This window comes from Symsagittifera roscoffensis, chromosome 5 (assembly GCF_963678635.1).
Source record: "Symsagittifera roscoffensis chromosome 5, txSymRosc1.1, whole genome shotgun sequence".
NCBI lineage: Eukaryota > Metazoa > Xenacoelomorpha > Acoela > Convolutidae > Symsagittifera > Symsagittifera roscoffensis.
Genome location: NC_087066.1, coordinates 30,613,751 through 30,638,263, shown reverse-complemented (window position 1 = coordinate 30,638,263; position 24,513 = coordinate 30,613,751). Strand labels below are relative to the sequence as shown.

General features: G+C 38.2%; 1 protein-coding gene across 4 annotated transcripts in view; it reads left to right on the top strand.

Moving 5' to 3' along the window:
• Positions 1 to 1,928: 1,928 nt before the first annotated feature.
• The window catches only part of LOC134846406 (twitchin-like), a 94,317-nt gene continuing 71,732 nt past the window's right edge, over positions 1,929 to 24,513 (top strand). For all 4 annotated transcript variants that reach the window (XM_063863752.1, XM_063863751.1, XM_063863750.1 and 1 more), the window contains exons 1-11: positions 1,929 to 11,168; positions 11,542 to 11,826; positions 14,465 to 14,490; positions 18,231 to 18,483; positions 18,665 to 18,961; positions 19,186 to 19,304; positions 21,873 to 22,086; positions 22,382 to 22,515; positions 22,803 to 23,106; positions 23,806 to 23,918; positions 24,199 to 24,370. In XM_063863752.1, the coding sequence (XP_063719822.1) occupies positions 2,276 to 11,168; positions 11,542 to 11,826; positions 14,465 to 14,490; positions 18,231 to 18,483; positions 18,665 to 18,961; positions 19,186 to 19,304; positions 21,873 to 22,086; positions 22,382 to 22,515; positions 22,803 to 23,106; positions 23,806 to 23,918; positions 24,199 to 24,370 (10,810 nt within the window). In that variant the 5' untranslated portion in view covers positions 1,929 to 2,275. The remainder of the gene's footprint in view (positions 11,169 to 11,541; positions 11,827 to 14,464; positions 14,491 to 18,230; positions 18,484 to 18,664; positions 18,962 to 19,185; positions 19,305 to 21,872; positions 22,087 to 22,381; positions 22,516 to 22,802; positions 23,107 to 23,805; positions 23,919 to 24,198; positions 24,371 to 24,513) is intronic.

Genomic DNA, 24,513 nt, shown 5'->3' with positions numbered 1-24,513 from the left:
GGTCCCGAAGAAAGACGATAACATGAAACCGAAGTTTGTGCAGCAAATCAAACCGCAAGTCATGGGCCAAACTGCTACGTTTGAGGCCAAGGCTACTGGAAAACCGATGCCGAATATCCAATGGTTCGTGAACGACGAAGAAATAACTGGAAACGACGAAAATTTCACGCTTGAAGTGGACATCGAGAGCGGTTCCACGAAGTTGAAAATAGCCGACATTTCCAAAGTCGGACCGGCGAAGTATGTTTGCAAAGCAAGCAATGCTAGTGGAAGTGCTTCTAGTATAGTAACAATTGGAGGCGAAAGCAATCAAAAAAAAGACGAGAGCAACGAAGCCGACAAGCCGAAGTTTGTTGAGCAGATGAAACACAGTGTGCAGAAGTCGGATATCCTGTTAACAGCTAAAATAAGTGGATCTCCTGTGCCGAATATAAACTGGTATGTTAACGGTCAACTAGTCGTTGATGACGGAGGCGAAACGTTCAAGGTCAGCTGCGACGCAGAATTGAATATTTCTTTGTTGGTCAAAAACTTTCGGCAGTACGGCAACACCGAGTACAAAGTTGTGATTTACAGTCGTAGAGGGAGCGCTAAAAACCGACTCGAGTTGACGCTAAATCCGAACGACCCGCCGGCTCCTAAAACGGACGACCCAGATTTCTCTGCAATGCGACCGAAATTCGTAGAGCCTCTGACGCCAAATATAACCGACCGAGATGTTCAGGTTGAGGGAAGAGTTGTCGGCCAACCCTTGCCGAACCTAACGTGGACTGTGAACGACTCAGAAGTTTCTTACGATGACACAAGGTTTGATTTAGATTACCAAGCGACGGGAATTATCGTGTTCCGACTCCGGAACCCATCCGAGTTCCAAGGGGGAAAAGTTTCGATAGTCTGCGTCGCGGCGAACGACAAAGGTGAGACTACAAGTCGAGTTCAGATCGACCTGACAAAATTCAAAGCTCCGGTCGATCAGAAACAAGAAGAAAAGGTTACAAACTTGTTAAGCAAACCGATTTCAAGTGGACTGAAAAATGGTCGACAGTACTTTGACTTTCAGGTTAAGTCAAAGCCGAACACCGTTATGTTTTTCATTGACGGCGAGGCCTATGCTGATAAACACAAGACTTTCTTCAGACTTGAGTTTGAATGGAGTACTTTAACAGCGTTTGGTGAATGCTTACAACAGCCAAAGTATGTCACTCAAGTTGAAATAAAAGTAGTCGTGACCATAAAAGGTGTTGAACAAACATGTACGCACACGTTTCAGTTTGACAAAGCGCTTGGGGATGAAGAAGTCATTGACGATGAAGTGAAACCAGATTTTGAGAGACCTAGGCAGTCTTTGCAGAAGCGGAAGCTTCCTTCAGGAGCTGCAAGAGCTTCAGGGCCAATGCAGTTTTCTTTGCCTCAAGATGACGTAATTGAGTTGGTGATCAATTTCGAAGGTGACAGGCCCTCGGGAAAATGGACCATTGATGGAAAAGATGTCTCAAAGATGCCGGACGCAAAAGTTACAACTAGAGACAACAAAGCGATTCTGATCTTGAAAAATCGAGAGAAGTATCTGACTTCTGACATCGTGTTCACAATTGATAACAATATCTCCACGGCCAATAATTCATTCACGATTCAGCAAAACAGACCTGTTCTTTCTGAGAATCTAATAGACAAAAGCATTAAGAAGAAAAGCCCCTCAGATGAAGCGCCCAAATTTGTCAGCAAATTTACAATCAAAAGGGTCAAAATGGTGTGCATCATTGAAGGAAAGATTGTTGGAAAACCAGGTACTATGATAACCTGGTTCAAAAATGGACAACCTCTCGACCCCAAGGATCCAAAGTTCAAACAAGTGAGTAAACCAGATGGTACAGTTTCGATCGATGTACCAGATAATGAAACAGAAAGCGGTCTGGATCTCACGCTCATAGCTGAGAACTATCTAGGGACAATTGAGCAATCTTTTGTGCTAATAGGTCAAAATCCCAGAGATGTGAACTATCTGGATTCAACTCAATTGTTGCTCCTTTTCCTCTCGGATCCCAGTTTGAGAGAATTTTTGGAAAGTTTTTTGCCGGATGAATTGAGACAGGCTTTGTGCAAACCAAAAGAACAAAAGAAAGAGCCAGAAAAGAAAAATGAGCCTGAAAAGAAAGAACCAGAAAAGAAAAAAGAGCCTGAAAAGAAAGATCCAGAGAAAGAGAAACCAGAAAAAAAGAAAGACGATGAAATAGATGATGACGTAGTTAAACCAGTAGCCGAGAAGCCGCGACAAATGGTTCCCAAACGAAAACTTCCTAGTAACGCTGCAAGACCCACTGGCCCTATGAGGTTTTCTTTGCCAGAAGAAGACGTTGTCGAATTTCTTATTGACTTTGAGGGCAAAGAACCCAGTGTGACATGGACTATTGATGGGAAGGAACCTTCAAGAGTATCAGATGCAACAGTCATTACAAGAGGCAATACTGCTGTTCTGAAACTTAAAAACAAAGATAAATACATCAACTCCAGCATTAATTTAACAGTCAATAATAAAATATCCACAACAAGCAATTCGCTTGTGTTTAAAGAAAACAGACCAATTGTTTCTGAAAGTGTTCTGGATAAGACGATCAAACGAAACGGAATGAAAGATGAAGCGCCGAAAATTGTCTCTGATTTTACAATCAAACGTGTAAAAACAGTGGTTGTAATTCAAGGAACAATATCTGCAACGCCAATGCCAAATTTCACATGGTATAAAAATGGAACTCCGATTACGCCCAGAGATAAAACGCTCAAACAATCATCTAAGCCAGACGGAACAGTAACTATTGAAGTGCCTGATAAGGAAACCGAATGTGGTATTGAAGTTATTTTAGTTGCTGAAAATTACATGGGAGCCATAGAGCAATCATTTATTCTGCTAGAAGACAATCCAAATCCCAGGAAAGTAAATGCTCTCGATTCAACTCAAGTTTTGCTGTTGTTTTTGGCTGATCCGAAACTTAAAGATATGCTGAAGCAGCTGATACCTCTAGATCTTCTGCCTGAAGGAAGGGCCAAGAAAAAAGCACCACAAGACGAAGAAGTCGACGAAGACGAAGAACCAGCGAAAGACAACAAAATGGCTGAGAGTTCGAAACCTCTCACCCCCAGACATAAAGATTTCCCTAAGCGGAAAGAAAATGAACCGAAGCTAAGACCTGTTGACAGAAAAGATGTTCCACAAGGTGCAGCATTGATTAAAAGACCCATCGAGCCGATAGTCAAAGACGATGAATTGATTTTCAAAGTTCAAATTGATGGAAAAGATCCAAAAATATCGTGGTTAATAGATGGTAAAGATCCAAAACTCAACAAGGATGCCAAGGTAGAAGTTAAAGGGAACACAGCTTATTTGACATTGAAGAACAAAAACAAGCATATCAAGAGCGAAGTGAAGTTCACAGTTGAAAACGATAAGTGTCAGTCAAACAATACGTTTACCGTAAAAGACAAAAGGCCAGTGATTTCAGATGGTTACTTGGATAAAACTATCAAGAAAAAAGCAAGCGTAGACGAAGGTCCAAAAGTTGCGACTCCATTTACTGTTAAGCGGGTAGGAAAGACGTCAATTATTGAAGGAAAACTTGGAGGACGTCCGGAATCTACTATTACCTGGACTATCAATGGTCACCGTCTCGACCCTAAAGACCCCGTTTTCAAGCAAACGAAAAAATCGGATGGTACTCTTATAATGGAAGTTCCCGATGATGAGACTGAAAATGGCCTGGAGCTAGTTGTTCTTGCCGATAACTATTTAGGCTCAATTGATTATACGTTTGTACTAAGTTCAGATAAACCAAAGAGCTGGGACCTGGACCAAAATTTAGGAGCCTTGCTGTTGATGGCCGATCCAGGCTTCGAAGAAACGTTGGATAACTTTGATTTCTTCAACGAGTATATCCCCCAATTGTCTTCGGTTGAATTCGATGAACAGCAAAATAGTCTAAAAGTTACTGAAACAAGCGAAGAGTTTGATAAGCCAAAAGAGGAGGCAAACAAACAGAAAGAACCTGAAAAGAAAAAAGAGGAGAAGGTTATCGAAGAAGAGGAACTGAAACCTATTGCACAGAAGCCACGTCAATCGGTTCCCAAGCGAAAACTTCCGAATAACGCAGCTAGGCCATCTGGTCCAATGCGATTTTGTCTACCAGAGGAAGACGTGGTCGAGTTTCTCATAGACTTTGAGGGTAAAGAACCCAGTCTTACGTGGACAATCGATGGAAAGGAACCATCTCGAGTTTCTGATGCAACAGTTACCACAAGAGGCGATACTGCTGTCTTGAAGCTGAAAAATAAAGACAAATATATCAACTCGAACATTAACCTGATAGTCAATAACAAAATATCAACCACAAGCAACTCGCTGGTATTTAAAGAGAACAGACCGATTATCTCGGAAAGCATTCTGGACAAAACAATAAAGCGAAATGGAATGAAAGATGAAGCGCCTAGAATTGTGAATCCCTTCACCAATAAGCGTTCAAAAAACACAACTGTCATTCAAGGAACAATTGTTTCTACGCCAATGCCAACCTTTACATGGTACAAAAATGGAACACCAATAACACCAAGGGATAAAACTTTCAAACAGACGAATAAGCCAGATGGAACTGCCATTATTGAAATTCCGGACAAAGAAACAGAAAACGGAGTCGATTTGGTTCTGTTGGCGGAAAACTACATGGGAACAGTTGAGCACTCTTTTGTATTGTTAGAGGACAATCCAGACCCAAGAAAAGTCAACTCTCTCGATGCTAGTCAAGTTCTCTTACTGTCAATGTCTGATCCGAAATTGAAAGATGTTCTGAAACCGCTCTTACCAGCTGATCTTTTACCCCAAGCGAAACCGCAAAAGAAGCAGCCGGCTAAAGAAGAGGAAGACGAAGAAGTTGACGAAGACGAAACTCCGACTAAGGATAATAAAACAGCCGAAAGTGCCAAGAAGAAACCAAAGGAGGAACCGAAGAAACCAGACATGCCCAATGGTACCGCAAAGAAACCGCGAAGTAAACAACTGGCTGAAAATAAACCAGAGGGTCCTAAATTGAGGCCTGTTGATCGAAAAGAAGTTCCAAAGGGCGCAGCAGTTATCAGAAAACCTATAGAGCCAATTGTTACGGACGATGAAGTTATTTTCAAAGTCGAATTCACTGGAAAAGATCCCAAAACTTCGTGGTTGATTGACGGCAAAGATCCGAAAACGAACAAAGACGCAACGGTTGAAGTTAAAGAAAATGTCGCTTACTTGACCTTGAAAGACAAGAAGAAGTATATCAGGAGTGATATTAAGTTCACAGTCGAAAATGATTCCACCCAATCCAACAATACGTTCACTGCGAAAAACAACAGACCGGTCATCTCGGACGGGTTTGTTGATAAAACAATTAAGAAAAAGGCGAGTGCTGACGAAGGACCAAAAATTGTGACACCTTTTACAGTAAAGAGAGTCGGAAATACGTCTGTTATAGAAGGAAAACTAGGAGGAAGCCCTGAGCCGACAGTTAACTGGACCATACATGGCCAACCCCTCGATGCTAAAGATCCAATTTTCAAACAAACAAAGAAACCAGACGGTACATTTGTAATGGAAGTACCAGATAGTGAAATTGAGAATGGTTTGGAGCTAGTGGTAGTTGCAGAAAACTACTTGGGATCTTTTGACTACACTTTTGTGCTCAGTTCCGACAAACCCAAAAGTTGGGATTTGGATCAGAACTTAGGAGCTTTGCTTCTGATGGCTGATCCAGGGTTCAAAGAAACGTTGGATAATTTTGATTTCTTCAACGAGTATATCCCGCAACTGTCTCTGAGTGACTTTGACGAACAGCAAAATAATCTAAGAGTTACTGAAACAAGCGAAGAGTTTGATCAGCCAAAAAAGGATGCCAGCAAACAAAAAGAACCCGAAAAGAAAAAAGAGGAGAAGGTTATCGAAGAAGAGGAACTGAAACCTATTGCACAGAAGCCACGTCAATCGGTTCCCAAGCGAAAACTTCCGAATAACGCAGCTAGGCCATCTGGTCCAATGCGATTTTGTCTACCAGAGGAAGACGTGGTCGAGTTTCTCATAGACTTTGAGGGTAAAGAACCCAGTCTTACGTGGACAATCGATGGAAAGGAACCATCTCGAGTTTCTGATGCAACAGTTACCACAAGAGGCGATACTGCTGTCTTGAAGCTGAAAAATAAAGACAAAAATATCAACTCGAACATTAACCTGATAGTCAATAACAAAATATCAACCACAAGCAACTCGCTAGTATTTAAAGAGAACAGACCGATTATCTCGGAAAGCATTCTGGACAAAACAATAAAGCGAAATGGAATGAAAGATGAAGCGCCTAGAATTGTGAATCCCTTCACCAATAAGCGTTCAAAAAACACAACTGTCATTCAAGGAACAATTGTTTCTACGCCAATGCCAACCTTTACATGGTACAAAAATGGAACACCAATAACACCAAGGGATAAAACTTTCAAACAGACGAATAAGCCAGATGGAACTGCCATTATTGAAATTCCGGACAAAGAAACAGAAAACGGAGTCGATTTGGTTCTGTTGGCGGAAAACTACATGGGAACAGTTGAGCACTCTTTTGTATTGTTAGAGGACAATCCAGACCCAAGAAAAGTCAACTCTCTCGATGCTAGTCAAGTTCTCTTACTGTCAATGTCTGATCCGAAATTGAAAGATGTTCTGAAACCGCTCTTACCAGCTGATCTTTTACCCCAAGCGAAACCGCAAAAGAAGCAGCCGGCTAAAGAAGAGGAAGACGAAGAAGTTGACGAAGACGAAACTCCGACTAAGGATAATAAAACAGCCGAAAGTGCCAAGAAGAAACCAAAGGAGGAACCGAAGAAACCAGACATGCCCAATGGTACCGCAAAGAAACCGCGAAGTAAACAACTGGCTGAAAATAAACCAGAGGGTCCTAAATTGAGGCCTGTTGATCGAAAAGAAGTTCCAAAGGGCGCAGCAGTTATCAGAAAGCCAATAGAGCCAATTGTTACGGACGATGAAGTTATTTTCAAAGTCGAATTCACTGGAAAAGATCCCAAAACTTCGTGGTTGATTGACGGCAAAGATCCGAAAACGAACAAAGACGCAAAGGTTGAAGTTAAAGACAATGTCGCTTACTTGACCTTGAAAGACAAGAAGAAGTATATCAAGAGTGATATTAAGTTCACAGTCGAAAATGATTCAACCCAATCCAACAATACGTTCACTGCGAAAAACAACAGACCGGTCATCTCGGACGGGTTTGTTGATAAAACAATTAAGAAAAAGGCGAGTGTTGACGAAGGACCAAAAATTGTGACACCTTTTACAGTAAAGAGAGTCGGAAATACGTCTGTTATAGAAGGAAAACTAGGAGGACGCCCTGAGCCGACAGTTAACTGGACCATACATGGCCAACCCCTCGATGCTAAAGATCCAATTTTCAAACAAACAAAGAAACCAGACGGTACATTTGTAATGGAAGTACCAGATAGTGAAATTGAGAATGGTTTGGAGCTAGTGGTAGTTGCAGAAAACTACTTGGGATCTTTTGACTACACTTTTGTGCTCAGTTCCGACAAACCCAAAAGTTGGGATTTGGATCAGAACTTAGGAGCTTTGCTTCTGATGGCTGATCCAGGGTTCAAAGAAACGTTGGATAATTTTGATTTCTTCAACGAGTATATCCCGCAACTGTCTCTGAGTGACTTTGACGAACAGCAAAATAATCTAAGAGTTACTGAAACAAGCGAAGAGTTTGATCAGCCAAAAAAGGATGCCAACAAACAAAAAGAACCCGAAAAGAAAAAAGAGGAGAAGGTTATCGAAGAAGAGGAACTGAAACCTATTGCACAGAAGCCACGTCAATCGGTTCCCAAGCGAAAACTTCCGAATAACGCAGCTAGGCCATCTGGTCCAATGCGATTTTGTCTACCAGAGGAAGACGTGGTCGAGTTTCTCATAGACTTTGAGGGTAAAGAACCCAGTCTTACGTGGACAATCGATGGAAAGGAACCATCTCGAGTTTCTGATGCAACAGTTACCACAAGAGGCGATACTGCTGTCTTGAAGCTGAAAAAGAAAGACAAATATATCAACTCGAACATTAACCTGATAGTCAATAACAAAATATCAACCACAAGCAACTCGCTAGTATTTAAAGAGAACAGACCGATTATCTCGGAAAGCATTCTGGACAAAACAATAAAGCGAAATGGAATGAAAGATGAAGCGCCTAGAATTGTGAATCCCTTCACCAATAAGCGTTCAAAAAACACAACTATTATTCAAGGAACAATTGTTTCTACGCCAATGCCAACCTTTACATGGTACAAAAATGGAACACCAATAACACCAAGGGATAAAACTTTCAAACAGACGAATAAGCCAGATGGAACTGCCATTATTGAAATTCCGGACAAAGAAACAGAAAACGGAGTCGATTTGGTTCTGTTGGCGGAAAACTACATGGGAACAGTTGAGCACTCTTTTGTATTGTTAGAGGACAATCCAGACCCAAGAAAAGTCAACTCTCTCGATGCTAGTCAAGTTCTCTTACTGTCAATGTCTGATCCGAAATTGAAAGATGTTCTGAAACCGCTCTTACCAGCTGATCTTTTACCCCAAGCGAAACCGCAAAAGAAGCAGCCGGCTAAAGAAGAGGAAGACGAAGAAGTTGACGAAGACGAAACTCCGACTAAGGATAATAAAACAGCCGAAAGTGCCAAGAAGAAACCAAAGGAGGAACCGAAGAAACCAGACATGCCCAATGGTACCGCAAAGAAACCGCGAAGTAAACAACTGGCTGAAAATAAACCAGAGGGTCCTAAATTGAGGCCTGTTGATCGAAAAGAAGTTCCAAAGGGCGCAGCAGTTATCAGAAAGCCAATAGAGCCAATTGTTACGGACGATGAAGTTATTTTCAAAGTCGAATTCACTGGAAAAGATCCCAAAACTTCGTGGTTGATTGACGGCAAAGATCCGAAAACGAACAAAGACGCAAAGGTTGAAGTTAAAGACAATGTCGCTTACTTGACCTTGAAAGACAAGAAGAAGTATATCAAGAGTGATATTAAGTTCACAGTCGAAAATGATTCAACCCAATCCAACAATACGTTCACTGCGAAAAACAACAGACCGGTCATCTCGGACGGGTTTGTTGATAAAACAATTAAGAAAAAGGCGAGTGTTGACGAAGGACCAAAAATTGTGACACCTTTCACAGTAAAGAGAGTCGGAAATACGTCTGTTATAGAAGGAAAACTAGGAGGACGCCCTGAACCGACAGTTAACTGGACCATACATGGCCAACCCCTGGATGCTAAAGATCCAATTTTCAAACAAACAAAGAAACCAGACGGTACATTTGTAATGGAAGTACCAGATAGTGAAATTGAGAATGGTTTGGAGCTAGTGGTAGTTGCAGAAAACTACTTGGGATCTTTTGACTACACTTTTGTGCTCAGTTCCGACAAACCCAAAAGTTGGGATTTGGATCAGAACTTAGGAGCTTTGCTTCTGATGGCCGATCCAGGGTTCAAAGACACCCTGGAGGATTTCAACTTTTTCGAAGAATATGTTCCTGAAGTGTCGTTCGGCGATTTCGATGAGAATCAAGATTTTGGTCTGAAAATTACTGAAACGAATAAGGAGTTCGAACAACCAACACAGGAGGACGATGGAATTGAGAGGAAAAGAGCAGTGGAGAGACAAAGCTTTCCTGATGGGGGAGCGGCGATTACGAAGCCATTAGAACCAATTATTAACGATGACGAAATTGTTTTCAAGGTTGCTTTCGAAGGAAAGCAGCCAAAGACATCTTGGTTGATTGACGGCAAGGATCCCAAAACAAACAAAGACGCAAAAGTCGAAGTCAAAGACAATATCGCCTACTTGACCTTGAAAGACAAAAAGAAATATATCAAGAGTGATATTCAGTTCACTGTTGAGAATGACATCGCTCAATCTCACAACTCTCTGACTGTTAAAGAGAACAGACCTGTTGTATCGGAAGTGTTTGTTGACAAAACGGTCAAAAAGAAGTCAAATTTAGACGAGGTTCCCAAAATCTCGGGCCAGTTCAATATCAAGCGAGTGAAAAGTACCTCTATTATTGAAGGTAGAATTGCTGGGCGGCCACAATCTACCATAACTTGGTACGTACGTGGCGAACCTCTGGATCCCAAAGATCCTATTTTCAAACAAACTCAAAGACCGGATGGAACTGTTACCCTGGAGGTTCCAGACAGCGAAACTGAGAATGGTCTAGAAATTGTTTTTGTCGCCAAGAATTACTTGGGTTCCATAGACTACACTTTCGTCCTAATGTCCGATAAACCGAAAAGTTTAGAATTGGAATCTACACTTGAAGCGCTTCTGCTTCTTGCTGATCCAGAACTTTTGAAAACTTTAATGGTTACTTCTAAACGAGAAGAAGTTGAGGAGTATGAAGAACCAGATGAAGCGCCAAAAGAGGAAAAACTAAAGGAAACTGCAAAACCGAAAGAATCCGAGAAGCCCAAAGAGCCGGAGAAAAAGAAAGAAGCTGAGAAACCCAAGCAACCTGAAAAGAAAGAAGAACCAGATAAACCGAAAGAAGGCGACAAGACAAAAGAAGAGGAAGATCCAAACAAGCCAAAAATGGCGCTCAAGAAGAAACCACCTCCCAAGAAACCAGATGATGACAAAGATTCTTCAAAGAAAGAGTTATTTGACTCCCCTGGCATGGTAAAACTGAAACCGGCTAAGAAAAAGACAGCCGAACAGTACGAGGATCCGAACCAAGTGCAACTAAAACCTACCAGTAAGAACAAGAAAGGAGGCGACTCAAAGGATGGTTTCAATCTGAAACCATTCGATAAAGACAACGATGAGTCTGAAAAAGATCCCAAATTGAAGAAAGGTTCTATCGACAGACGGCAACCTTCGGATACATCCAAGGATAGACCAAAACGTGGTTCGCGAACGGGTCGAGATCCCACGAAGAGGTCGATTGACGACGAAGATATAGAAGACGAAGAATCAGAAGAAGAAGAAGAAGAAGAAGAAGAAGATGAAGAAGAAGAAGAAGAAGATGAGGATGTTGAGGCGAGTGAACAGAAAGTCGCACATTCGGCACCGAAAAAAGAGGAACCAGTCAAGAGTGAGTTTGGATGATCAGTTATAATTTTTAGCTCTTGCTTTTTAAAAATTCTATCTTTTTTTAAACTTTTTTAAAACTTTTTTAAAAATTCTATCACAAAGACTTGCTCGTGTCATAATTCGTTTTCCTGTCAGAAAACCAACAACCGGTAAAATATTTAACTACAGCTAGTGAAAATGAAAAGCCCATTTTTCTTGCTCACAGCAAAATTTTTGATCAGTTTGTAAGGCCTCAGCCTTCATAATGAGTTTTTTTTTTATATGAGGCATCACTAGAAGATTTGTTTAAAATAAGGCCTTTGTAGTCTTTGTGAGCTGGTTCAGTTCATAATGTCTAGTTCATGAGAATTTGTATTGTAACTTTTGATAAACAGAAGGCAAACCAAGATTTATCAGAGCGCCTGTCTCATCTGTTGCTGAACTGAACAAACCTATAACCCTCACTGCCCAAATTGAGGACGCAAATGAGGTCAAGTGGCTCAAGAACGAGAAGGAGATCCGCTCGTCACGTGACTTCAAGATAGAGAAGGATAAAGATGACAAAACTCTGCATTACTTAAAGATCCCTTCATTCACGGACTCACACGTGGGACTCTATACGTTCCAGGCGATGAATGAAAGTGGAGTGGTAAAAGGGTCTGCTCACATTAGTCAGAAAGGTGAGTTCAGCTTAAATTCAAATGAAAATTCGCCTTCTAAAATTCACCTTGTAAAGTTATTCAGCTATTTTTATTGGCTTGTTTTTAAGCTGTGTACCCTTGCGATTTACTGTACCCCCTTTGAAAACTTCACCGAATACGCACGTGAGAATTATACGCGTGTTTCAAATTGCTTTTTACCCTTGTGATAAGCCAGAGTATTGCAATCAGATACTTGAGTTTTTTCCCGTAAATAATTTTGTTCACAGCATGGTCAATTTTTTAGGAATGGTAAATTTCAAGACATGCTCAGTTTCTTGAAAATTCAAGTTAAATCCAAAGTAAATAGGTGGAGTACGTAAGTGGCGAGAACTGAAAATATTATAGAAGTTATATTAGTGTTTTTTTGCTTCATCAAGTATAAAGAAATTTACGAAAATCAATGTTTGTTGTCATTTTCCAAGTTCGTTGATAAAGTTAACGATCGATTCGTGCACATAGTTGAAGCAACTAGCCATCTTCTATTTAGTTTTTCTTGGAACTTATGAAGCGGCATTGTTCGTAATCATCTGAAAAAATTGTTTCCTTGAAATACAATACGAAAAATGGTATTTTTGTTTTTTTCATTAATAGTTTTTTATCCTTTTTCGATTTTGTGAAAGACTTTGCAATAGATGTGACAATGAATGGCTGCGCATGTTGAGTTTTGGTAGTTAATTACGCTTGCGATTAGCAAGCGTTATTCCATGTCGCGAAATACTTAAATTTTATGGTTCCGACTTTCGAAGAAAGTGAGGAATATTTTTGCTTGGTGTGGTTTTTTGCATTCAGTCAATTTTCGACTTGTCTTAACTAAATGTTTTTGACAAAAATTTTTATACCATCTGAGAGTTATTGCTCAAATTTGAAAAGATATTTTATCGGTGATGATTTTTCGTAAAGTTACGGGCGTTTGAAAATTGCTAATTTGGCCTACTTGGGATAGTTAAAGTGCGATATATTGCGTACTTATATCACGCGTAAGAAGCAAATTAATGCATTACAATTTGAATTGAGGCCAGCGATTTAATCCTGTTATCACAATTTGAGACGCTAAATACACACTTAGTGTTTTACATAGCGTTAAGGGGATAAAATGAAGCAACAAATAAAAAAAACTTTTTTTCTCAACCTTTTTGTCAATTACTCAAACGAAAAACTTCTCAATTGGCCCTAAGAGCAGTTTTTTAAATTACACTTGCGAAGCGAGTGTATTAGTACGAACCTTCTTTTTTTCCAACGTAAGTCGCAAATAAAAGTGCTACGTTTGGTGGCACTTTTGAATCGGTAGGCTGCAGTAGCAGTATAATGTCATATGTGCTTTAACATTTTGATCAGAAAAAAGTTGGTACAGTTGATGCATTTTTAATTCATCAAATGAACCGAAAAAAGTTAATTGTTTCAAGCAGCAATGCAATGATAAAAAGCTCGATTTCAGAAGTTTTCCAACACAATGTATTTCGCAATTTTTTGAAATGCATAATTTATACATAATTTGGTTTTATGCTTTCCAATTTATTACATGCAAAATTGTGTCTTTTTGTATTTGGTACTCCTTTTGAGTTATCGAATTGGCAAATTACTAAGCCGAGTTTTTACTAATTCGAGGCTTATTTCTACTTTTTCTGATTTTACTTGATAGAGCTGCTTTTTGGTCGTGTTCACGCAAGTGTTTGCGAAGAGCAGCTTCGCACCTGAGTAAATGTTTCGTTTTTGCTGTTCGTTTTTGTTTCGCATTTTGTTTCGCTTTTGCTCCGACTCGCCTCTGCATTTAAATATATTTTATTGAGCACTTGCTACCTTTTGATAAATTCCTCCAGTTTTCGATATTTTTTTCCTTTCAGATTTACATTGAGTTTCGAGAACTTTCTTGAATTAGGTTCTGCATATTTTTTCTTATCTATTAAATGAAAAATTGGTTTTCAAACATACTGATTAAGGTCTAAGGTACAAACTAAAACGGAATTCCGGGCTTTATAAATTCGATAAAGTCATATATACTTCAGTAAGTTCATTTTTGCAATTACGCGCACTTCAAGACGGTTATTTATTTTGACTGCCGTGATTTAGTTGTGAATTATTTTGTCAAAAAACATCGAGTTGTGTCAAAAACATGTGCTGCATTTGAACCATCTGATCAGTAGAAAACATTGCTCTTTTTCCAGAATTTCCCAAGAAATTTTGGACATTGCCTCCAGGTTTTAAATTGTTTATAGTAAATTACATATTTATAATAAATTGTGCCACTAAACCGATGACTCGGCAATTCGAAGTTCTATTACAAGCTATTAACACAATATAAAAATTGTTTTTCAGATTTTTTTAATCAAAATTTTCTGCCACGGTATGTATTCAAGCGTTGTAAAATTGAATTAGATACATTACAATGAACTATTTGCCTGCATTTTGATTAGGAGAATTGTATGCATTAGTTTATCAAAGTGCTTGCCCGTATTGACCGTAGAAACTTAACGAACCTTTGATAATTCATATTTTATTTCCTGCTCTTTGTTATATTCAAGCTGCCAATCTCAGTTGCAGATTGGGGTCACTTCTATAAAAATAGTCCCCTATTTTGGACCGTTGCGTTAGTTTTATACACACCTGTCATTAATTTCAGAACCCTCAGACAAACCAACACGAAAAGTAAGTTTCAGAAATAACTGAGTAATATTTAATACTTTGCTGGAATGCTAACTAGTTTTGTATCAATTATAACCACCGAATTTTGAATTGTTCATCTAGATTAGTTTTCGTGGAAAATCTTTTCTTGGTTATGCGGTTATGCAGCAACTTCAACCCAAAAATTCTTAGTTTTCAACAGATATCCTCATTAAATTAATTTGTTCAAAAAGGTAAACTGAGATTTGGTATTTGTTATGATTTATTCGCTAACCTGCAACTAACCCTTCCCTGTGTTTATATTTACTAGCAAAAAATAATGCAATAAGTTTGTTATCTAGTCAGTTCAATTCTTCTCGTTACACCGCAACAGTTAGTTCTTTTAGGAGAAAGTTGACATTCATTTGAATTTGTTTCCATAAAATGTCTCTGCAAGAAATCCCAGTTGGATCGGCCTCTCTTATGGCAACATTTCTGAAACAATCCCATCTCTTTGCAATTGAATCAAAACTCAAGAAACTGCTTAAAGTTTAGTTCTGCTTGGTTGGCCGTCGGCTCTCACAAATAAAAGTGAAATTTTCACAGTTGGTGACCAGAAACTCGCGATTATAGGGCGTAATTGTAATGTTCTGACTGGCAGGTCCAAATTTAGCGGATATTGGATCAAACGGTTGTAAGTTCCAACCTAGTATCATTGTTGCCTGCAGCTCAACTGCGGTGGTATGAACTGTTCAATAATACACTGCTTAATTCAAAATAGATCTGCACTTGAGTAGGTAAGCGAGTTGACTTCTTAGGTATTTTATTTTTTCTGACCATCTCGAAAAAAAAACGAAATCAAACTTGTGTGATAACCTATTTTTCACTTTTTGGCTCTGTGGAACCAGTTTGAATTTTACCTAAGTGAGCAAATTTTGTTTTCTCGCAAATTAATATCGATTTCGACATTGATAAAAGAAAAATCAAGTTCAATTATGTACGAGAGACTGTTTTGAAACAAATTAGTGTAGCATATTTCTATTAGGGACTATTTTTAAAAGATTAAACTGATTTTTTGATGAAAATCACACCCGTTCTAAAATTTTTAGTTTCAAATCGTGTTTTGAGTGTTGTTTGTAGTCCCCCACCTTTCAAATTTTTTTCGTGGTTTTATGGCTAGGTGATATTATGGCTACGCATGATGTTAATATGCTAATGCAAAAAAAAGTTTTCAAGTTAAAAATCAAAAATGGGGGCGCCCTATTTTTCTTTGAAATTTAAAAGTTGAGATTTTTTTTTCAAATCAAGTTAGTGCTTTTTTTTGGAATCTGGGGAAAAAATAAGTCCAATTTGTAATATAAAAAACTTTTTAAATTGATTTGAAAATAAGTCATCAAACAATTCTCAGTTAGGCATGGAAAAACCGCAGGACAAAATTTGTATCATTGATAAGTTGTAACAAAAAGAAGCCTCAATTTTTCTTGAGTTTCAGGTCTTCAAGATTTTATAGCCAAAACATTGTGATCAAATTTTATAGCCAAAACTATTTTCTTAGCAGCAATATCTGAGAACTGTTTGACTTGCTTTTTTTCTGATTCATTTAAAATGAAATTGATTTTTTTATCTGAAAGGAAGTCAATCCAATCTAATATTTTGCAACTTGATTTTGAGTTGTGTTTATGCATTTAATATGCGTCGGTTGAGTAAAAATTGGTCAAAAGGTTGTCACGGACATAGATGTTGCAATTTTTAGTTCTTAAGCGATGAAATAACAAATTTTCCCCTAGTTTCTACCGCTTTCACATGATGAAGGAAATTGTTTATTAGAACACTTCCGGATGAGTAAAAGTAAAAAATTGTGTCAGATGGTTGTTTAGCCATTTAGTTAGAGGGCGTCAGAGAAATTTTCTTGGTGCCAAAAGTCCCATTAGGAAGCAGCAGAAGCAGGTCGAAGTTTTGAAGATTTTGTTGGAAAGCTAAGGATCTAAGCAAGGCCATCTTAGAGGTTTCTTCTTCATAAAAAAATCTGCTTCATTTTAAGTTTTTTTTATATATGATAAATATGCTATCTCATTTCAAATATGCTATCTACAATGTTTTTTTTTATGCTCGATATTCGATGTGAAAAATTGGTTTACTAATTTTTATCTATGAGAAAAAATCACTTGAAGAAAAGTGATTATATATTGTGATCATTTCGCGAATTTTGATCTTTCGAGATATCAGGAATTGCTGATGGTGTCTTGAAAAACTTCCTTAAAGATTTATATCAGCAACAATCTGAATTCCAAAAAGTCTATCAGAGCGAGTTTTGAATTTTTGCTTCTTTTTTATTTTTTAAATTATAAATTGAAAGCAAAACTATTAACAAGCCTTGGAAACATAAAATTGGAGTTTTCGACGCATGAAAAAGCTAGGCTGTAAAATGGTTTTTTATTATGATTTCACGTTTCAAGTATCTCAAAGCACAAATTGAAACCTAGTCTGCCAAGAAAATCTGGTGGGAATTTTACCTATTCGGACTCAATTACCACTAAAGAGATAGTTTTCAATGTTTTTCCCAAAATTATTTTAATTACACTTGCGAAACTAGTGTTTTAGCGCGAAAATTTTTTTCCAACCTAAGTTGCAAATATTGGTGCCTTTTTTGGGGCACCTATACAGCTTTTTGATAGCATGTCCTTTGACATTCGTGTAGTAATAAATTAACACAGTTGATGCTTTTTTAATTCATCAAATGAACCTAAAAAAAAACTATTTGTTTCAAACAACATCACAATAATAAAAATTCGATTTCAGAATTTTTCTTCCTCAATACATTTAGCAATTTTTTGAAATGCATAATTTATACATAATGTGGTTTTAGGCTTTGCGATTTGTTACATGCAAAGTTAGTGTGGATGCCTTCGGTTTGTTATTTTTCAAATTATTACTTGCAAAATTGAGTCTATTTGTATTTGGTTCCACTTTTGCTGAATCGCATTGACAATTTGTTAGCCTATGTAGCTGCTTTATCCGTGACTTCTGTTTGTCGGTTTTTAAGCTTGCGTGGCTTATGTGATTAGCGTGAGACTCAAAATCTCGCGATTGCAGTTGGTCGCATATTCGAGTCCTACACTTAGCCGAATTTTTGCTAATTCGAGGTTCATATCTACTTTTTCTTATTTCACTTGATAGAGCTGCTTTTTGGTCGTGTTCTCGCAAGTGTTTGCGAAGCGCAGCTGCGCCTCAGTATGAAAGCTCACTGAAGCTAATATTTTTAAGTTCTTGAATATCAATTGTGTTTCTACGCTGCCCAAGAAACTCGACGAAACCTTTTTTTATATAATTTTCTAAGGTAGAATTTTTTCACTCTTAGACTTTTTTGGCGGTGTAGTATTTGTAAAGCTACCCGCTACGAACGAATTTAGAGAAGAGTTGGGGACAGGGTGGATGCCCTTTTCTCCTCAGGGACTCGACCCCCTCAACGCCCACCTGGATTCGGTCCCCCTTTGATTTTATTACGACATCAATTTTCGGCCAGCCGAAATTAATCACAAAATAGGGTCGTTATAGTGTTTTAGGATAACTCGGTTCGAAAATCAGTTTGGTCGACCTCTGCTATCCACGACTTTGGTTACATTTTATGTTATTTTATTAGTTTCATTTAAAAAAAGGCATCTTTCCAAGTTTCATTTAAACTTATTTTCGAGTGTGCATGCAAGTTTTTTTTCTAATTTCGATCATTATAATGTTTCCATTGTTTTTGTTGCAAACCCACAGCTAATACGTGATGTTTTTACTAGATTTCTCCTACCGACAAGGTCTACTGTGCACACACTAGCATAGAACCCAAGGGTCCAGAGTACCTGCCTGTAATCGAGGGTCAGCAGTTGGTGTTCATTTCTAAGAAGAGTCCAGACACATGGAATTGTGAGACCCTCTCTGGACTGAAAGGACTAGTGCCCTCAGATTGCCTCACTGAGAAGGATCTGTACACTATTCAAGTGCAGAAGGATATTGCCAGACATATTTTGGAAGAGGAGCTACCCAATAGCAGTGAGACGATTTTTTTGTTGCCCTACAAAAGTTTCAATTTTACAAATATCATCTTGAGTCGAAATAGTATTAGTTTATTAGTTCCAGTTACGTTTTTTTGCTTTTTCCTTTCATTTTCTTATTGTTTTTTTTTCGTTGTTTCGATTGCAGTTTTTCTGTGCATGTCGTTTGTTGTTTCCAGTGAAATCAGAAGACAGTGTCGAGAGCCCCAAATTCCTTTCGCCTCTCCCTCAAGTGACTGTTAAAGAAGGAGAAACAGCCGAATTTAAAGTCCAGGTCATCGGCAAGCCTCAGATTACCTGGTTCCGGGAGAAGACCAAGATAGAGCCAGACGGGAAAGACTTCCAGTGCACGTTCGAAAAGGATGTGGCTAAATTGAGGATCAAGGATGCAAATATCCAGGACTCAGGAGTGATCACATGTGTAGCGAAAAACGCGGCCGGAACTTGTTCGACGTCGGCCGAATTGCAAGTCTTGCGTAAGTCTTAAAAATTTCGTGATATTTGTTCCAATAGAAATTTTGCCATGCAATTTTGCATAGTTTTCATTCATTTTTTTCAATACATTTGAAACTAACTTGTTCTAACTATTATTTTACCTGCAAAAATGGATTACCTTTTCTGCTTTTTTGATAAGTAGCAACGTGTCTACGTCTCAGGTCCAGCTCGTTGTATATGCCTGATAGTTGCCTCGTTGTTACAGCTAAGACTGGCGCAGCACCGAAGCCTGAACCCAAAGAAGAAGGTATTCGACCTTCGTTCCAGAAACCCCTGGAAGACAAAAAGATCACAGAAGGAGCACCACTCAAACTCGAATCAAAGGTAAGTCTCAACCTCTTAAAGTTTTCAAAAAAGTGACGGAACAGTTGTGATTGGGGTGGCTTTTTGGTATTGCGACAATTCGTAACAGGCAACAATTCGTAACAAGCGACTTTTCGTAACAAGGAATCGGCAAGTAGAATCCGCTTGCCCTGCTGTGCTTACATCCGGCACGAGAGGAACACTGCGCGTTAGTCAGTGTTTCCCGCTTGGCTATTGTTACGAATTGTCGCTTGTTCCGAATTGCCGCCTCACAAGTTTCGTTTTCTCAAGACCAAATGCGACTTTTTAACTTGTCATTTTAGAACTGAATTTTTTTATACCATCTGAAATGCAGTGGTGTCTTGAGCTCGAATTTCAAATGATAGTTATCTCTGATCGTTTTTTGAAAGTTGTCGGAGTTTGGAACTTGCCCATGTGGCTAGTTTGGGACAACTAACCCGTGATAATTTTTGTGCTATCATCGTGTAATTGGCTAATTGATCTGATCATTAATCGTTCCAAATTGAATTGAAGCAAGATATTTGGTTTTTATTAATACATCATTAGAAGCTAACAAAACTGCTCTTGTACAGGGCAAAGTCCTGAATTTTCCGACTGCCCTTCAATCCTTATCGAATAGTTGTTCGGGAAAAATATTGAAAAACAAAAAACTTTGCACAATATTAAAGATCAATTGTGAAAATTAGAGTCGTACAAAATTAATACGACCGATTAGCTAGCCTCAATTCAATTTAGTGCGAGTTTTGTTGTGCGGGATAAATCGACACGTATTAATAATTTTTATTACGCTTTCAGCAATATGAATAAAATCTTCTAAGTGCGCATAACTTAGTCCAGAGCATGGCTAAGTTGGCAATTTTCAAACTCCCATAAGTTTGCAAAAAAAGATCGGAGGTAAAATTTCTTTTTACAAGTGATTTCAGGGAATCGATAGCGTCAATGGACTATAAACAAATTTTGTTAAACACTGTTCTTTTGATCGCAGAAGTTTCGCCATCGGACTTTTGCTTTGTTGCGAGTTGCGACTATTGAAAACAGGAAGGAACTTTGTATTCGGGTGTTTTAGTTTTTTTGTTTTCCACGTATAATCAGGTACCACAAATAATCATAGTACAAGGCTGAATGATGAATCATATTAAAGCTTTTTCAGTCGTGATTTGTATGACAATAAAAAATTCAAAAAAAATTTCAATATCGAGAAAACTGGTTGAAAATTTTTGACTTTCTGTCTAATTTCGAAGGAGTAAAGCGATCGAGTAACGTTCGTTTTTATAGAAACTAGCAATTTAGGCAAAAAAACATTGACCTCACATAAAGGAAAGGTAAAAAGAAGTTTTGGAATTTCCATTTAGGGCTTCTCTGGTTTAAAAAAATTCCAGAAATACTTAGGGCAAAGTTTTCAGTGCAAAAAATGAAAATAAACTTTTAAAAATTTGTTTATTTTTTTTTCATTATTGTATTTATTAATAATTTGAAGACAATTGTTGTCGTGTATACCTATGTAACTAATTTTGTGCGCGTTTGTATCGCTGTATGAGAACACGACGCACAAGAAAACACTCTAATTTGAAGAAAAGAAAAGTCTGAAAATGTGGTCGGAACATTCTGTGCTACTTCCACAGCAACCAGCTATCCTTATTTTGTCTGTGTAATTTTTCTCTTGTGTGGAACTTTGATTATATAAGTAAAGCTTGTGTTATAGTATGAACTCTCTTTTTTTCCTAACCTAAGTGGCAAATATTGTTAGGATGCAAATATTAATGCTACAAAATGTGTTCATTTTGAAAGTGTTCATTTTGATCAGTTACCAGCTATTAAGTAGAGCCAATGATAAGGATATTAAAAAAGACTATTATATTACAAATAGCTCTTCAGCTTCAAGGTATGATGGATCTGTAGTGTAGAGGTAGGGAAAGGAACCCGCAACAAAGTAAGAGGGTTCGAACCTGGGCAGGGTCGGATGTTTTTTTTTCGTACACTAATGATGTTTTTTTTTTGGTATACTATTGATTTTTTTTTCGTATACTAATTAAATCGAGTCCGCTCCATAAATTGAGGCATTTTAGTTGGTATTTTTTTTAAATTGACTGGTACGGCTAATGCGTCATAGTTGGCTTGTGTCACTTAAGAAATTTTGTAGACTGAAAGTTTTACTCATTCAGTTTTTCACAGTAGCATTATCGGTCATATTTTTGCTTGTGTATGCGAAGTGCAGCTTCGCCTCTGTGTAAAACTTTGATACACAAGTTTTCCATGAACTTAAAACAAAAATTGATTTGAGATTAGGTTCACAAAGGATCTGTTTATTATTCCGATTTTCGAAGAAATGTGGAATATTTATGCTTCGGGTGCTTTTTTATTCAGTCAAATTTTGAATTTTTGACTAAGCTTTTTTGACGAAGTTTTTTTTATACCATCCAGGTTTTCATCGCACTGCGTTTACTTTCCGCTGAAAGGAACAAAATAGAAACTAATAAAAATAGGATTTTTGAATGGCTCAACGCTTTGCAATTGATGAGCTTTCAAAAAATTAAATTTAAAAGAAACTGGGAATTTAAAATGTTTAAGGTCATTGCCAAGCCACAGCCTCACTTCACATGGACCAAGAACGACAAACTAATCACTGAGAGCAGCAAGATTAAAATGACGTCGCAGAGTGATGTGAACATGCACGTGGCCATTTTGGAGATTCCCAAGAGTACCAAGGAAGACGGGGGAGAGTATAAGCTAGTGGCGAAGAACACCGAGGGAGATGTGACGTCGAAGGCCAAGATCACTGTCGGTTAGTGTTCACGCACAACTAAATTAACATCAAAAGTAGAATCGGAGGTGAGTTTGAAAACGTTGTTCCAAGTGATAAATTTATAGTACAGTTGAATTATTTCTTTGTTGGAGATTTGAAAAAAAATCAGTAGAAGTGTTTGTTAATTACAGATGGGACTATTTTTCTTGTTTATATCGAGCAAATAATTTTTTTTTTGGGACTCTCAGTTTGTTTGTTCTGGAAGCTGATTGGTGAATATTGAAATGGGTTCTAAGGACACTGACTTAATTTTGGATTTGGCTTCTTTGCTCAGAGTCGAAGGAGCCAGAAAAGAAGAAGGAACCGGAGAAGAAGCCAGCAGCGAAGAAAGAAGAAGAGGAGGAAGTAGAGGAGGAGAGTGCGAAACCCAAAGAGTCAGAGGAGGTGAAGTCAGAGGCACCCCCTCTGGTGAGTTATCCTCGTCAAAAAGCAGTGGAAATTGTTGTCGCCTCTTCTTAGATAAAAAAAAATATATGCTGTGTCCATTTGAAAATCTGCATTTTCTTCACATGGGTAGTTTTTAGACAAAACACCTTACAAACTCCTTTTTAATGCTCTTTTTTTTTAAAGATGAGCGGCCTTAAAAACTTGAAATTTAATACTGGGGGATGAATTTATTCTCCGATTAAAAGTGAAAACATGCATCATTTAAACTTCAAAAAAATATATTGTTTTGAATGTGATTATTATTTCAGCCGAGTGTGGACAAGGGACCTCCCAAGTTCCTGAAGAAACTCAAGGACTTAGAGACTGTAAGAGACAGCACTGTCAAGTTGGAAGCTGTAGTCCAGGGCAATCCCCAGCCAACTATCAAATGGAGCAAAGAAGGTAGACCAGTGTTCCCAGGTAGGAATCTGGTGATTGAACACGATGCCAGGACAGGAACATGTTCGCTCATGATTCCGCAGGCGATGCCCAGAGACGCGGGCACGTATGCAGTGGAGGCGAAGAATGCCAATGGACAGGAAACGTGTTCTGCAGAACTGAAGGTGGTCGAAGGTGAGTTTTCGAGTGGATAACTTTCCGTCTTTTTGTGCTAGGGTCGCCGAATTTACCAGTTTGTTCCGGATCTTTCATTTTTTGATGTGGTCTATTGCGTGGATTATCTGGAAATTTTCTTTGATTGGCCCATTGTTTCGGAATTATTTGTCATTTCTCACACACATTTTTTTTTGTTTTATTGATTTTGTCTGTTGTGTTGATGTTTATTTGACGTTTTCAACTTTTATTTGTTGATGTTTATATGTTGATGTTCAACTTTCATATGTTGATGTTTATTTTTATCATAAATGTTCGTTACAAATGAAGGAAATGTGGGTTGGGTTCGCGCGCGAAGAGATTCCGGAAGGTGATTTAGCATTCAGTTAACATGTCACTACCATATACTTTTCTTAGTGTGCTAAACGTGTTTTCGTTCTGGTTACTTTGATTTGAAATACGTAATTCGTAAGTTTTAGCGAAACTGTCAGCTAAATTACGGAAAAGCACTATGCGTAATGGTATTATACTGCATGACTATGCGTAATGGTATTATACAGTATGACTAGTATACTATATGATACGCCACTATTTGGAATTAGTCGACCTACGGATCAATGAAAAGTTCAAATAGACCCGTTTTTTAGATCCCCCAAGGTACATTTTGTGAGTCCCGGAAGTATATCTGTTTTTATTTCTAATGGGTTCTGTCTGTTTCAGCGCCTGCCAAGATCATAGACATGCCTGACAATGTGGTTGCGAAGAAGGGAGAAGTGGTGGTGATCAAGTGCAAGATTGAAGGAAACCCCACTCCCACCATCACGTGGGTTCAGGTCAGTCAAAACAATTTAAAAGTTTTCAATTTTTATAAACTCAATTTATAAATCAATTTTTATAAATTATTCGGAATTTATATTCTTTCAAAGACGCAAAACCGTAAGAGATTAAAAATAGTTTGACTTAACTCCTGATTCGGCTCATTGGAATCTGCTCAAATACACTATCAACCACATATTTTTGTTACAAATCGGCCTGATTGTTATGTTTTCTGTTATTGAATCTTATTGAAAAAGAAGAAAGAAACCTAATTGAATTATTCTTCGTTTTTTACAGGGCGCGAAGGACCTGCAAAAGGCTGGTGGTGAGAAGTTCTCGGTGGAGAATACGGACACGACGACTACTCTGAAGATCAAAGATGTGGAACCGAAGGATGCTGGACAGTACAAACTGAATGTGAAGAACTCCTCTGGCAGAGACAACAAACAGCTCACTCTAGCAGTTGCAGGTTAGTCCACTTGACCATCTCATTATCATGGCCATCCTTCTGTATTGTGAATTATAGAATTAATAAGATTACTTTAACACCTAGAAGAGAATCCGACGAGTAATTATTTGTGTTGGCAAAGATTCTAGTTATAAGTGAGAGAA